This window comes from Maylandia zebra, linkage group LG12 (genome assembly GCF_041146795.1).
Source record: "Maylandia zebra isolate NMK-2024a linkage group LG12, Mzebra_GT3a, whole genome shotgun sequence".
In the NCBI taxonomy this organism is placed as follows: Eukaryota; Metazoa; Chordata; class Actinopteri; order Cichliformes; family Cichlidae; genus Maylandia; species Maylandia zebra.
In genome coordinates, this window is record NC_135178.1 from 27,632,203 (window position 1) to 27,647,778 (window position 15,576).

Genomic DNA, 15,576 nt, shown 5'->3' on the forward strand with positions numbered 1-15,576 from the left:
ACAGGCTCTTGGTAAATGCATTGAGGAAATCAATGACTGGTTGTGCCACAATTTTCTCCAGCTAAACAAAAACAAAACTGAGGTAATAGTCTTTGGCGCCAAAGAAAAACGATTACAGGTCACCAGAGAACTTCAATCTATACATCTAAAAACCACAAACCAGGCGAGAAATTTGGGTGTAGTGATGGATGCAGACCTAAACTTAGAAAAACACATTAAGACAATAACAAAGTCAGCTTACTATCACCTCAAGAATATATCAAGGATAAAAGATCTGATGTCTCAACAGGACCTGGAAAAACTAGTCCATGCATTCATCTTTAGTAGGCTTGATTACTGTAACAGCATCTTTACAGGTCTACCTAAAAAATCAGTCAGACAACTACAGCTCATTCAGAACTCTGCTGCTCGAGTCCTCACTAAGACCAAAAAAGTGGACCACATCAGTCCAGCTCTGAGGTCCTTACACTGGCTGCCTGTCTGTCAGAGGATAGACTTTAAAGTTCTGATGCTGGCCTATAAAGCTCTGAATGGTTTAGGACCAAAATACATCAATGACCTCCTGACCCAGTATGAACCATCCAGATCCCTCAGGTCATCTGGATCCGGTCTTTTATCAGTTCCCAGAGTCAGAACCAGACACGGAGAAGCTGCATTCAGCTTTTATGCTCCTTATATCTGGAACAAACTCCCAGAAAGCCTCAGATCAGCTGAAACACTCAGTTTATTTAAATCCAGGTTGAAGACTCACCTGTTCTCAGCTGCATTTGAATAAAGCACCAAATCCACACTTTAAGCTTAAATTTCAAAACTTACATTTAACTACTGATTTTATCTACTGTTCTGATTTTATCTGTTTTGATTTTATATACTGTTGTTTGTTTGTTTGTTTGTTAATTAGTTAGTTAGTTTATTTGCTTGTTTTATTCAATTTTAAATCATGCTTTTTATTTGTTCTTGTTTCTAATGTCTCTGTAAAGCACTTTGAATCACCTTGTTGTTGAATTGTGCTATACAAATAAACTTGCCTTGCCTTGCCTTGCCTTGCCTTGAAGTTATGAGACTGATGGAAGGACTGTGAATTAACTTCATTTCACTCCAAGACAAATAAAGGTGATATATTAAACTGATATTGTAACTGTTATCACTGAATACACACACTTACTCACACATGTCTAGTGCAAATCAGTCTACTTCAGATGTTAACAAGAGCAGCTGATCTGCAGAGCAATCATATCCAATACATGCACTAATTTTTTCACCCACTGCAGTGATTTAGTCAACTGTATCAGTTGACTCTCAAAGTTCCATCTGGTATTATTCCTAAAAGACATAATTATGCTGTTTCTACTGCTATATAGCTTTCCATTCATTTGAGAATTTAAGCAGTTATGAGGACTTACAGTGGTGAATATTTTTTTTATATTGTAATATAATATTTTTTTTGTATTAATCAGCTAACTGATAACATGGTTAGTAAAAGTTAGGGTAAACAAGGAGGTCATACCTTTTCATTATATTTCATTGTATTGTGTGGATACAGCTCATGGAAGATATTTTTACGTGTGCTACATCAAACAGTAGCCATTAAAACAAAACTGCAGTTCATGGAGTGGACGATTAAAATAAGTCAGTCCCATTATCTCCCATGTTAAAATGTAAAACTTAACTGCTAAGTGAAACTACAACTTTAGCAAAGAAATAGATGGTTTGAACCACTCATACTACTCATTGGTTTTGGACATTCTGAAACTTCAGCAAACTTATTTTGTATGCTGCCATGTTGGTTTTTTGGAGCCAGAAGTTATTTTACATTGATGAAAAGGTGGCCTGCTAATTTATCAGTTAACACTATCGAGCTTAGTTAAGCTATACAGGTACAATATACAGAAAAATTATGGCTGAGTATAGGACAAATAAATTTTTAGCATTTTAATCACCAAAACTGAAGAACAAATTTTTGGCATGGTTTAACCCCATAGGAAGCCATGATATTAATCTATTCAAATGCTCCAAAAGGCATGAACAGCACACACATATACACACACACACACACACACACACACACGGACATCCACATGCAGACACACTTACACCCAGTGAAGATGTCCACTTTAATTACTTTAAGTAGTGGTTGAGTCCTGCCAGACTTTGACTAGCTCCAGCTGCCCAGTAATGCGCCTATCTCAGGTATCCAGGTGGATGAGTTATTATAAAATTCCCCCTACAGGACTGTTATGAGCATATAGAGCCTAAAACTGTGTTTTTTACCAGGTTTCAAATATGCTTTCTAATGGTGTGAATTTGACATTTTAAAATTGGAGGATTGATGGGGACTGATTGCTGTTTGGACTCAAGTTCCACCTAAAGGAAGGAATTGCAATTTTTGACAGGTTTGCATTGGCTTGTATGTTTGTCCATGAACTTGTCCGTTTGAGTACTGTTAAGGTATGTGCAATGTTAAAAGTAGGGGTGTTGCTGCTTTGATCTACAGGTGTGTGGACACAGGCAGCGGTAGCCTCATCTAATTGGAGTCACTAATTTTGACTCAAATTATCTGACAAATATAATGTCTTACAGTACAGAGCTTTTTAGAAGTCTGTAGTCCAGTTTTGGTGAGTCTAATTGTAGTACTTAATTAGTATCTTACTTCCCAATTAGTTATTGTGCATTACATCCACATGGTTTATAGACACAGCTTGCTTAGTGTTTTAGAGCTGATATCTTACTGTTCAGTCCTCTTGTCTAAATATGATTATTACTTGTCCCAGAAACCAGTGGATACTGGTTTTGTAGACAACCCTTGGTTTAGTTATCTTTGAACTGTTTTCTGATCTAAAGAAATTTATAAACTTAAATATTAGTATTTTTCTACTTGTGAATATTTTTCCAAATTTTAACCAAAATCAAAGAATGATTTTCTTGAATCATGAAGATTAGATTTTCCACATAACTATAAGAGGAAGAGTAACATTCAGCATCTTAGGTGCATGCAAGGCCAAATTCCAGTTTCTTTCCTTTTCACTCTGTATTGGCTCAAGACTGATTGAAAAAAGCACTCTGAACTTTTCTTCATCAATACAGTCATTATGTAATAAATCACTTTGAATAGAGTTTTGTAAGTAATACCCTGCTTGGTGTAAACTTTCTCTTTCAGAACTGCAGAACTGCTCATTTACTGGCTCCACTTTGAGAAATTAGATTATAATGCACAGCTATAAATATCTAAGTCTGTAAATACTGGAGATCACTAGCTTGCACATTTTGAAGGTAACATTATGTAATTTTATAAGTGCTACAGTGGATTATTATCACATTACATCAGGAGAAATGCAGCACAAAAATAATGCTGAGAGTCAATGCAATGAACAGCTCTTTAAATTAATAGTAGAACATATTTATATAAGAAAATGCCAAATACAAGAAGCCAAATGACTGTCATCATAGTTTGCATGTAAAAGCTGATTCACACACTCAATAGATCTGATCATAGTTATATAGTTTCTATGACTCCAATAACTCTGATAAGCTCAGGAATCTCAAGAGAGATGCCATTTGATTTCTCCTACACTGCCCTCTGCTGCATGGTTTCTATTACTACACAGGTAATGAGGCAACGCTATGTACCAGATGGAGAATATGTTGTCTGAATAAACTAGCTGCAATTTTCTTGATGAATGCTTTGTTATTTGGTTTTTCAATCCATCACTTTAGATTTAGATACATTACATTTTTATACAATAAAAAGTCTGAAGAAGATAAAGTTGTTGTTGTTTTAATATAAATAAAAGAAAACAAACATCTGAAATATACAGTATCTGAATCAAACATTAGAGAAACTGCAGAGGTTGTCATCAGAATAATTGCAGATAAACAGAATCAAAATCAAAAATCCTCTCAGTAGATCATTTTTAGATTTCAATGGCTTCCTTTTAGCTACAAATACATTTGATTACCAGTGTGTTCTCCTTCATTTTTGAAAAATTTACAAAACTAAAGGAGATTTAAATTTATGAAGGCATGAAAATAAAAATGATGACCTTCAGATGAAGAGTGTAATAATAGCCAATGGCGCTAAAAGCAGAGGCACAAAGACGCCAGTTTGCTTTGCTCCATTACACAGGTCTTCACTACAACATCTGATACCCAAAGAATCAGCTATGTTGCACATATCTCTTCTCAAGCACTCTTTGGTGATCATATTTTCAGCAACTGTAACAGAGAAAGACAACAAACATGACCTGGCCAAGTATGCTGTTAGAAAATGCAAACATTAGGGCCCCTCATCGTGTTAACTGAAGCCTACCTAGGGTGGTGGAGCAGTAGTCATAACCCAGAGGACATATTCGAGTACAGCTGCCAGGATTTGCACCCAAGCAAGTGTAACACATTAATCCATATACTGAAGGCAAACAAAAACAGTTTACAAAGACCGAGAAAAAACTGAATAAATAAATAAATGGATGCTGGTCGTAAATGCTCTTACCTGGTGCCAGTATCATACAGAAGGAAGCAACAGACACAAACAGCCTCACTGTGGGTCTTTGATCAAATGTGCAAGCGCACACGACCTTTGGTGTCAAATGAAACTTCTCCACTGTTTTCCGCATTATATGACTTCAAAATGCATTATTTCATTACTTTGGCTTTGTACCAGCAACTTTTTATGTCTGGGTACTTGACTTGTCTTTCTTTAATGTTGGTCTTTATTGTAAATGTTGCTCTCCACAATTCCACTAATTCATCATCAACCCATTTTCCAGGAATTCCAGTGCTGATAAGAATTTAATTATCCTGAGTGAAACCATACATTTGTCTGGTGTTTGTGCAGTACATACCAAAACACTTAAGTGAAGTGATTGAAGCTGCCACACCCAAACACTTTAATTTCTAATGAATTAGAGTTGAAACAGAAAATTTAAAAAGTCTGCAATGACGTTAATAGCACTGTAGGTTAGACACAACACAAGTGCACCCATGATACCTGCCAGCTTTAGCATCCATCAAATAAATTCTAGCTTAATTCAAACTGTAACAACGGCACCAACAGTTCTCTTCTAGCACAACAGTCACACACACACACACACACACACACACACACACACACACACACACACACACAGGGTCTGAGCTTGTTGGTCTATAATAGCATTAATAGATCTGCGTCATTAATCTGCTCCCAGAAAAGGAGCAGATTAATGAGAGCATCACAATTTAAAGAGACAACTCACCCAAAAAATTCAATCAATTACTTTGGCAGTATGCCTTTAATTATAACATATAATCGCTCCTTCATCACGCCAAAAGATTCCACAAAAGTTGAAACTGTCAATATAAGGCATAAATCAGCTCACCTCTGTTTGGCCTGTCTGCTCTGTCCAGCCATCACTAATAAGCTTGGCCTTTTACTCCTGGATTAAAGGCCTTGTGTAGGAGGCATTTGAGTGGTTGAGGTTAGAATGTCGCGCTAACTTCAGCATGTCATTCCTTTTTATTCTCATTCATTCTGTTTGTTTTATTCCAGATATATTTTTATTTCTTGTTTATAGACAGAAACAAGTCTAGTCATCAGAGCGATGTGGACTCAGCGCTGTAAGAATAATAAAGTCTTCTTTGTGAGTTAAAGTTCAGGACAAGTAGGGTTCAGCACTTAACTATAGAGCTGTAAAGGTCATGACATTATTGCCCAATATAGCTCGTTCTTATTGAGTCAGCCAGCCACGACAGACAATGCTCCTCTTCCCCTTGTGTCTGGAAAAGAGAAGGAACTAGCAGAACGCTGGGCGGTCAAGTGTGAGCATTAACAATATTTTCTAGTGCTATGAGTTATACTTTAATCATTGTAACTCTCTTGTTTCTCTCTCTCTCTTTTTTTTTGTATTTGTGGCATTTTAGCTTTATAGTTAAGAAATTAGGAGCATGTCTTATTACATTATAGATACATATATATTATATTAATAAGATGTGATTAACAAACACCAATAATCTTCAGATATAACAATAAAAGTATTGAATTAATGTATAAAAAGTGCTATTTTATTGCTGTTTTCAGAGCAGGTTTGCTTGTTTTAGTTACGTTTTTATTGTTTGTAAATGTTTGCTTTTAATATAGTTTTTATTAGCATCAGTTTTGGTGTTAGACTTTTTAATTTCTGTTATATGGGTGCATATTACAAAGGCAAGCTCTCAGAAAGTCAGTACAGGCAAAAGAAGTAAATTAAGGTGTCTGAAACTGAATGGAGTCAAACTATAAACAATGCTGAGTAAATAATTTTCCTTTGTTCACAAGTTACCTTTTTTGCAGTTACCGTCTAAAAGGCTGTTAATACCACCAAAGTTGTAAAAGCACCAACCAGTAACACAAAACTTAATTCATCATTGGAGTTTATTCGTTTTAGAAGTCGTGTACATGTAATGAATTTATTTTGCATGTAAGTTAGTACAGTGTTATACATGCAATAAACATTAGTTAAATGATCAGTGATCGGAGGATGCCCACCGCCCAGTCGAGGTGATTCTTACTTCCTGAACTGAGGAACCGGGGACGGGATCTTGATGTCCTGCCCCCTCTCCAGCCTCTTCTCACATTCAATAAGGTAGTTAACACCATCAATCACTAACTGCACCAGCTCAACCTGTGAATGCAACGTAGTCAGTGTCAACAATATTTTATTATGAGCATGTACAAAGTTATTATAAAGGTTTCCTTTAACTGTAACTCAGCGGTTCATCGCTACATGTATCTGATCCTGAAACTCTATTGGATATAACTGAATGTTACAAGTACTGATATCAAAGAGTAGCTCTTTTCACAAGTTGAAAGACATGAAATAAATGAAATTGTTTTTTGTTATTTGGTTGGATAAAAAAAACATAAAGCATTTATTTTTTAAATCAGTCCTTTTTAACTGATTCCATATAACATATGGCGAGAGTCTGGAGTTACAAACACAATCATAGTATTTATTTGTTGACCTTTAAACTAGTTCTAACTTATTAAGTGAAATACCAGAAAAACAACACCACCAATGTATGTACTTGTGAGGTTATAATTTGTGTACACTGCACAAAAGAAATAAGAAATAAAAGCATTGCAATATTAAGCTGAGCTGGATCAAACAAAGTCTGTGATGGCGTTAATATCAAACAAACAAAATAAAATGGATCTTAGCTTTTTCTTGAACTTTTTCTTGAAGTTCAGCTAAGATACTGTGTGTTTTGTTGATTGCCATTCTTTGCTATTAACCCCTCCAACACCAGTACACACCTGGTTAGCATTAACTGTATTGCAAAGGCTCATGTGACGCTCTGGCAAATTTAACTTAAACCTTTACACTTGTGCCTCCTGAGATTACCCTCTTCAGGCAGGGGCTTCCCCTGAGGCCATTCACAAACTTTGCCCCGTTTGGCCCAAATGGAAGTAACCACAGCACCCCACTATATCCCTGAACTTAAACACTAAGGTCCTTTCACAGCATTTGCCAAAGCCTGCAAAGACATTCTGCTCAGGAAAAAGCAGCCATTTAACCTTCACTGGCACACCCCTGCCTGGATTACAGATTAAAGAACAGCATGGGGTACAGTTATTCAAAGCTTACACCTGCTGTGCTACAAATGTCTGCTCTCCTCCATCTGACTCTGTTTCTCTCTGCCTGCTGTTCACTTTTGAGCTTTACTTTCTTTAGCTGTTGTCTTCATTCCCTGAGGATTTACCTCTGACTTGCCCAGACGGTCAAGGTTAGAGATGTCAAAGGTATCTCCGGTAGCGGCTGTGTCAACACCTCCCGTGCCTCTCTTCTGTAGTCTCAGATTATCCAGGATCTTTTTGAAGCGAGCATCCTAGATCATAAACACCAAACAAATTCAAGTTACTGTCAGATACACGAAGAATACGTGACATCATGTGCATGTGTTTGGAGTTAACGGGAGATGAACTGTCATTATGATTCATGAATTACCTTACTGAGGAGGGGCAGACGAATATGCACACCAGCCCGGAGTCCCGTGCCAAGATTTGAGGGGCAGGTGAGGATATAGCCCAGACGCTCATTCCACATGAACTCCCATCCTCTCTCCTGAATTAGATGCTCAACCTAGAAGTTAAAATAAATACTCAGATCTTAGATCAGATCTCTGAACTAAAATCTTAGTTTGAAGATCTGAATTAATCTAAGTCTTTGTTTCTTGATTTTTGGTCACTCTGCTAAAGATTAGTTTATAGACTCACAGTCTTGTAGGCAGAAATGACAAAAAGACTGTGATAAATTGAATTAATAGATAAACATTTCACTTGAAAAATTCACACTGGACCAACGATAATTCAAAGATAAAGAGATGTGTATACCTGCTTCAGCCCTCTGCAGAATCTTTCAAACACTCTTTTCATGTTTCCTCCCTTCTCCATGGATATGACCCTTGTGTGATCCTCTTCATTGATCCAGATCAAGAAGTTCTTCTCATTGTTGTGCCTGCGTGTCAAGAAAAAAGAATTAAACTCCAGTTCAAAACTATATTTATATTTTCTTGTGAAGACACCAGGGCATATAAGTGAATCAGTTTCAGTCACATTCAACATAAGAACAATTAAAAAAGCATATGTGAGGGAGAAAAATAACATTCTTAAAAAAGGACGAGGAGAGATGCAAGTAAAGATGCTTTGAGGTTTTTTTTTTAAAATGTGATCTGAAAAGCATAATATGGTATTAAGTCTCGACTTTAAGTGACTGATTTTGATTTTATTGGAGCTACTAGTACAGGTCTAAGAATACTAACAAACATGTATTATAAACTTTATGTTTATGAATGAAAAAAAATCCTGGAAAAAGAGTAGCAGAAATAAGGTGGCAAGATGGAAAATATACACATTAAAAAAATCAGCCAATACTAGGACTTATGCTACCAGAAAGCTGACATTTCATTCACTGGAGCCAAACTACAGTTAATTGAATAGTTAAAATAGATGACACAGACTGACTCATTTTAATCATTTGTTCACAACAGACTTAATAAATAAATAAAAATTCAGTGTCTGTGCTGGGTTTTTTAAGTAAATTTCTTATTTCCTTAAAACTAAAGTGGTGCCTTTTACTATCTATATCATTTTTATTCTTTGATTTATCAAAAAGTTACACTGTCTCGCTTACAACTATTTTTCTCTTTTAGCTAATTCTTTCTCTTAGATATATCTTCTTTAGTTTTCTCTTATTTTCTTTGATGGATTACTTGCTTCTCATTGATTTTCTGCAATAAATGTTAAGTGTTTTATGTATGTTGTAACTAAAAAATAATTTACTAAAGGACATATAACAGGATAACATCACATATCATGTGTCCAGTGTTTGATCATAGTGTACTGATGGAGCCTCTCTCTCACTGGTTCACGCCCAAAATGCATAAATAGTTATATAATCACTGACATTTTATATTGTATTATCTCTGGAAAATTACATAATATTACTTAAAATCCTTTGCTTTCCTCAGGATATTATCCCTTAAAAGTAAGCTATATGCTTTTGTCAGAATTTGGCGATTTTCTTAAAGTGACAGCTAATACCTAATGGTGCCTGATGTTAGACAGTATCACCAAATCAATCTGTTATAATTAACAAAGTGGTACGTCAGCAAATAACATGTTGAAATCAGTGATGAAAAGAATTTAGAATTGCAATGCATGTGTGGTTGGTTGAGATTTTAGCTCAGCTCCAGGGGGATGTGGGGCAGAGTGTTGTGGGAATAGTTTAGTTTGAGTAACTGGGACACCTGTTGTGCATTCTCTAATCAACTTGTCCTCTTGAAGAGCACACAGACACCGAGAAGCTGCAGGAAGCAAACTGAGTTATCATTAATGCAGAGTGCACCCTGGAAGCTGGACGTGTCAAACAAGTGGATACTATTCTTCAGTAAATCTCTAACTCGAATATCTCCAAAATCTAGATTTCTAGGTCACTGAGCTACAAAACCACTATATTCCTTCTAGTCTGACTGTACTCCTAGTCTTACCAGATCCCACGAGCATCAGGCCAATCTCTGGCCATCCCAGCTGCCGTGAGCAGAGGTGACACAGGCTTATCAAACAGGAAGTGCTCCTGATTGGCCAGTATGGGGACACAGGAACCACGGGGACATTAGATAGCAAAAGAAATCAAGACAAAAAGAAAAATAAACCTTGCTTCTAAAAATGTGTAAATCTTCACTAACATCAATAAGCTGTTGCTGCTCTCTTTCAGTCATATCTCCCAAGCTGTAGTATCGACCAGAAAGGTCTCCCTTCAGGCCAGCCAGAGCGGTCACAACCACACGCTCCACTTCACGGCGCTCGGAGCGCGTGCATGCAGGGGGGAGGCTCAGTCCACGGATGCTGCGACCGGTACGAACACGAGATGACAACACGTAGCGCTCATCAAAAAATCCTGAGGTGATCTGAGGACGACAAAGCTTTAGGTTATGTTAGGCATGTAAGAGTTAATACACGGACTCATGGATGCTCAAGATGATGTGATGCAGAGAACAGAAGAAAGTATAACCTTGGAAGCGTCCAGGTCAGTCGGGTGCTTCATTGTACGAGGGTCATAGCCATTGTGTCTATCCTTAATAACAGGGTCAAAAAGCTCAGCAAACACCTGATTAAAATAAAAATGAATCAAACATATAATTTCCCATTTTATTCGGATGGAAGCCACATCAACATGGTGCAAATCTGAACGCATACCTCATAGGTCTCCTCATCCCCAGCCACCATTCCCACAGTCTTAATAAAGGGGTGTCCAGGGTTGTCCACTCCAGTCTGGATGCACTGGTCCAGGGTCCAGTTGTTGGGTGTTGTCTTATCACTCAGACGTGCATAGATCCCTGGGGTCAAGGCCGAGGCCATGCAGTTGTTGTGTTTCCTCAGGTCAGGGAAATCAGCACTGTAAAAAGTTAACAAAAATCAATGTTTATACAAATAAATTATTTTCATAGCCAGGCTTGTAACCATCTAAATATTGTTTGAAATGAATTACTTGTCGTGGTGCTTTGGTTGTATTGGGGAAAAACAGTCTTTTTGCTATCTGCTTTTCTGCTGTAATTCAAAGAAAGTTTTGCCAAGCGATCCTGCAATGTAGGCCTGGATTCATGCAATAACTTGATTGACCAGTTAGCTAGACAACTCTCAGTTTGATCTCCCTTCACTTTATGGCACCAATACACACATATACACTCATTTTCAAGTACCTGGGTGGATAGAGCCTTCTCCTCTCAGCAGCTTCCATGTTGTCACTGAGTAGGTATCCGGATGTCAGCGTGCCAGCTCCCATGGCCAACATCACTGCCGTGTTACGGCCAGAAATCACACGGGTGAAAGAGCTTGCCATGCTTGTGAGGTCTCAGTTGTTATCTGGTAAAAGTGCAGATGACAAAGGTTACTCTTCGAGAACTTCTAAATTGTAATTTATTGGCCCTGGATAGTAAAATTCCAATTTTCAGTCTGGCGGATTAAGAAACGTGAAGTTGTGTTTGTGTAGGAATGTACTGCAGTTGAGTATTAAAATCCATAATGAATGTAATGTAATGGTTACAATCTCACTGGACTGTTTCAGGCCATGTCTTTCATGCACTACCGTACAGCATGCTGAGTTTCTCGTTTAACGAATAGTGATGTGTCAGTCGCGAACGAAACTGCTCTTAGAGCCGCCTCTTTGAAGTGAACGACGTGAGCCGGCTCCCGTGGATTTTTTTTCTTTATCTCACCCTCTCTCTCGCACTTTTTTTCCGCTTCACTCTGCACGCAAGCCTTATGCTTTGCGCTGGGAAGAGGGGGGAGGGGCGGTAGTTACACTCGCAGCAGCACAGGAACAGAGCGGGAGGGAGAGAGAGCGAGAGAGAGCCAGGGACAACAACATCACATTAGAAAGGTATAGTGATCATAGTGATCATCCACAACTATTTTCAGTTGCGGATGATAAAAGATTCAGAAAGTTTATTCATGCATGCCCATATGTGCATCTTTTTGTTTCCATATATTTTCATATTTATATTTAATTGTGTTGTGGTTTGCAGTGTTTTGTGTTGTTTCACTTTAAATTTGTTTAAAAGGAAAACGCTGAAAATTTAAATAGTTAAAAGTTGAAATGTAAACAGGTGGTTTTTGTATTATATTAATTATTTATTACATTTTATGTGGAGTGAATAAATAAAAGTATATTTACGGTGGCCCCTAGAGACAAAGCACGTACAAACTCCAAAGCACGTACAAACTCTGAAGCACGTACAAACTCTGAAGCACGTAAAAAACACAACAGAAGTGCTCCAGGATGCTAGGGGGCAGTGTCGAGCTTTTGTTACCTAGTGGCTACACAAGCCAGGAAGTACCAAGACTGGATTTGATGTGCGGTAGTAACAGGTAAATGAACAATTTTTTTTATTTGAATATATATGAGTGACTGTGTATAAATACACAAACAATACACATATGCTTTCAATTGTGTAATTTAAGTGATCTAGGTAGCTCTGTTTTGGAAGTTCAGTTAACGCTAGAAATGTGTTTTGGAGTTTGTACGTGCTTTGTCTCTAGGGGCCACCGTATATATTTATATATAAACATATATAAATAAAACCACAGGGTTTTCTTTTACATTAGTAATTCCTTTTGTGCATAATTTCAAATTGTTGTTCATAATAAATTAATTAAAGCAACAAAACAACCTGAAGACCCGGTTGGGAGCCGAAAGAGACAGATCTTTTTAGCGAGTCGAGCTGAAAGAGACGGTTCTCTAAAAAGAGCCGGAAATCCCATCACTATTAACGAAAGCTGAACTTTACAGGCATCCTTCCTGAAGGTCACAGGTGGCATTCAGGGAAAGCGGATAATTGGGAATCAGATGGTTAAACCAGACAGCACCGAGAGGAGAGCAGAAAAAGTAGTTACCTCCACAGCTGAGCAGAATATTTGCTTTAATAATTTGTACAAGTCTGTGCTGCAGACTGAAGCTCGTCGTATTTTTCTGCATGCTGTCACAAAGTTCAGCAATCCCTTAAAGTTTACATATTAAATTAAGACGTCTTAACACATATTCGCTCTTCGTGAGTACATACTCAGACAAAACCACTAATAGCCTTAAGCTATGAACTGCTTAAGTAACAGATACGCCTGCAGTCTGTGTGATGGGATTACTGGTGAAGCATACAGCAGCCTTCTGATTGGTCACCCAAAGAGAGTCACTGGCTCAGGTGATCAGGTGATTTGTGATTGGGTGCCTTGACCATATTAATAATTGCCTAATGATATTTTTCTTAGTTGCTTGCAAGACTCCTCAGTCTGTTAATCAGAGCTTGCAAAGAAGCACAGTTTATTTTATTTTTATGTATTTTTAAGATACTTTAAATTTAAAATATGATGGGTTAAAAATTATTTATAGCATTATATATACAACACATATTAACACGATATTAGAGAACTAGATGTGATATTACTGTATTGTTGCAGATTACCTATATTACAAAAGTGAATTTCTTTTCTTGTCTGAAATTAGGAGTCACAAATCATATCATTTTCTCTCTCTCACGCACACAGACTGATAGTAAGTTAGTGAAGTTAAGCTAAACTGCCAGCTTAGAGTTCAGCTCATCCGTGGAAAACACATGATTCTTTCTCAAACAGGCCAAGCTTGCACAGGACAAACAGAAGAAAACATATAGAAAGAAACCAGACATTCTTCAAGAAACCCAAGAAAGACCAAGAAGTGGAGTAAAGGTCTTTAAGGCCACGTTAAAGTCAAGGAGAAAAGTTGGATTAAAGGGATTTCTCTCAGGGAGTGCATAGTAAGTAGAGTGGGAGGCACCTGCACCTTTTGACCCTTGATAAAGACATACTGCTAAGTCTACAAATGGTTATCTGACTTATTTGCAGATTTTTTTTAAAATAAAGAAATATAAAGTAAATGTAGGTGCAGGAGACATTGCTGGCTGTTTGACAAAGAATAACATTTAAGCAGAATAGTAGCAGATGGCTGGGAATAGAGGGCAGCTTAAGTGGTCTTAATGCAAGTGGCTGTGTGTAGACTATACTGTGTGGTGTAAATAATAATTTAAGGTAAAAGGATTGGATTTTTTTTTTTATATCAAACAAAGATAATCAAAGTATTTCTATTATAGAATAATAAAAATACATCAAAAATGTATCAAACTGAACTGAAAAAAAAAATCATGTGATCCATAAAATAGTCTGTTAATGAATGTGAGAGCTACTGCACTTTTCCAAGTGAGGTGCATGAGCAAACAGGAAACATAAATGAGGAAAGGAGCTGAAAAAAATTCAGAATGTGAATTCTGGAGGCAGAATCAATTACTTACCTTTTGATAGCTGAAGAGTGGAGGTAGCAGAAGATCCTGCAGCTCAGTCCAACGAAGCTCAACCTGCAGAGTGAGAGCAGACAGAAGAACAGGGATGGGATCAGAGGAAGACGGGGCCACTGGCTCAGGATTAGCCTCTCACTAGGCAACAGACTGAAAATCCTCTTTCTGCTGTCAGTCATCATGTCTGTCTGCCTGCCTCTTTACACCAGCCATGGGTGCTTTCACGTATACATAAAAACTCACCTAGTCTTCCATACAAAGCTGAAATTTGCACCATCCCTCACGCACATGAATAACAAAAGCAGGCTAATCAATCAGCTGTAGTCTGCTTCTGCTGAAATATAGCTGTCAGGTTGCTCTATACATTTAATATACAATCAAAATAATTTGCTTTGGAGTTTTTGTTAATCATATTTACTATTGTTGTTATAAATGTGTTCATTCTGGCACTGAAAGGCATGTTTGCCACGTGTAAGACAAAGTACAAAAGGAATATTTAGCCTATAGGACTGATTGAAAACTGGGGCACGGACATTTCACCTGTGTGGTTGGATATCTGCACGTCCTCAAAATGCTCTAGCATTTCCTGGTGATGCTCACTGGCGTTTTGCATTACTTAGTTTAAAGTCCAGCTTTGTTGTTGTTATTTTACGTGTGGCAAAAGCAAACATTTGCCATTGTACAATAAAAGTACTTGGATGGCTTAGTCAAATATACGGTCAAAGACCCATTTCTGTTAAACCTTTTAGACTACATATTCATCATTACATAGCGATTGTCTCTCCAAATTCAGTTCCCTTCTCTTTCGGCGTTACAAATTGTCACAGTGTTGTCATAAACTTCAACTGTCATCCATCTGTCCCTCAAAAACAGGAGTTGTGTTGGCTGATCTGCTGTAAAATGCCCGCTGAGAGACAACTGCTTACAACCTAAAGCTGCTGCCCTCCCTCAGTCTGTTTATCCACACTAAAAACTGACAGTAGATCCCACACTAACAACTTGCCACATCCCCTCAACAACAGTATGAATGATGACTTTATCACTAGCTCAACTTGTCTGAGATACACAACATGCCATTTTTCTTGTTCACTCTGTTTTTTTCAGGCCTGAATCGCTCTGTTTCTACTCCTTTTCAGCACTGCTAGATTTTTTTCCTCTAACAATTGAAAAATATTTCCTTTTGATATTTAAATTTCACTTTGATATGTTAACTTGCTGGGTAAACCAAAAACAATCACTGATTGA

The 15,576-nt window shown here is 37.5% G+C and overlaps 1 protein-coding gene across 1 annotated transcript; it reads right to left on the reverse strand.

Moving 5' to 3' along the window:
* Positions 1-6,367: 6,367 nt before the first annotated feature.
* LOC101487146 (creatine kinase U-type, mitochondrial) lies at positions 6,368-14,438 on the reverse strand. Its single transcript, XM_004547072.5, has 10 exons — positions 14,329-14,438; positions 11,212-11,374; positions 10,709-10,907; positions 10,524-10,619; positions 10,198-10,419; positions 10,000-10,085; positions 8,345-8,468; positions 7,959-8,093; positions 7,714-7,839; positions 6,368-6,635 (listed from the first exon to the last, which is right to left on the reverse strand). The coding sequence occupies exons 2-10, from the start codon at positions 11,349-11,351 to the stop codon at positions 6,519-6,521; spliced, it is 1,245 nt and encodes a 414-aa protein (XP_004547129.1). The 5' UTR covers positions 11,352-11,374; positions 14,329-14,438; the 3' UTR covers positions 6,368-6,518.
* Positions 14,439-15,576: the final 1,138 nt, after the last annotated feature.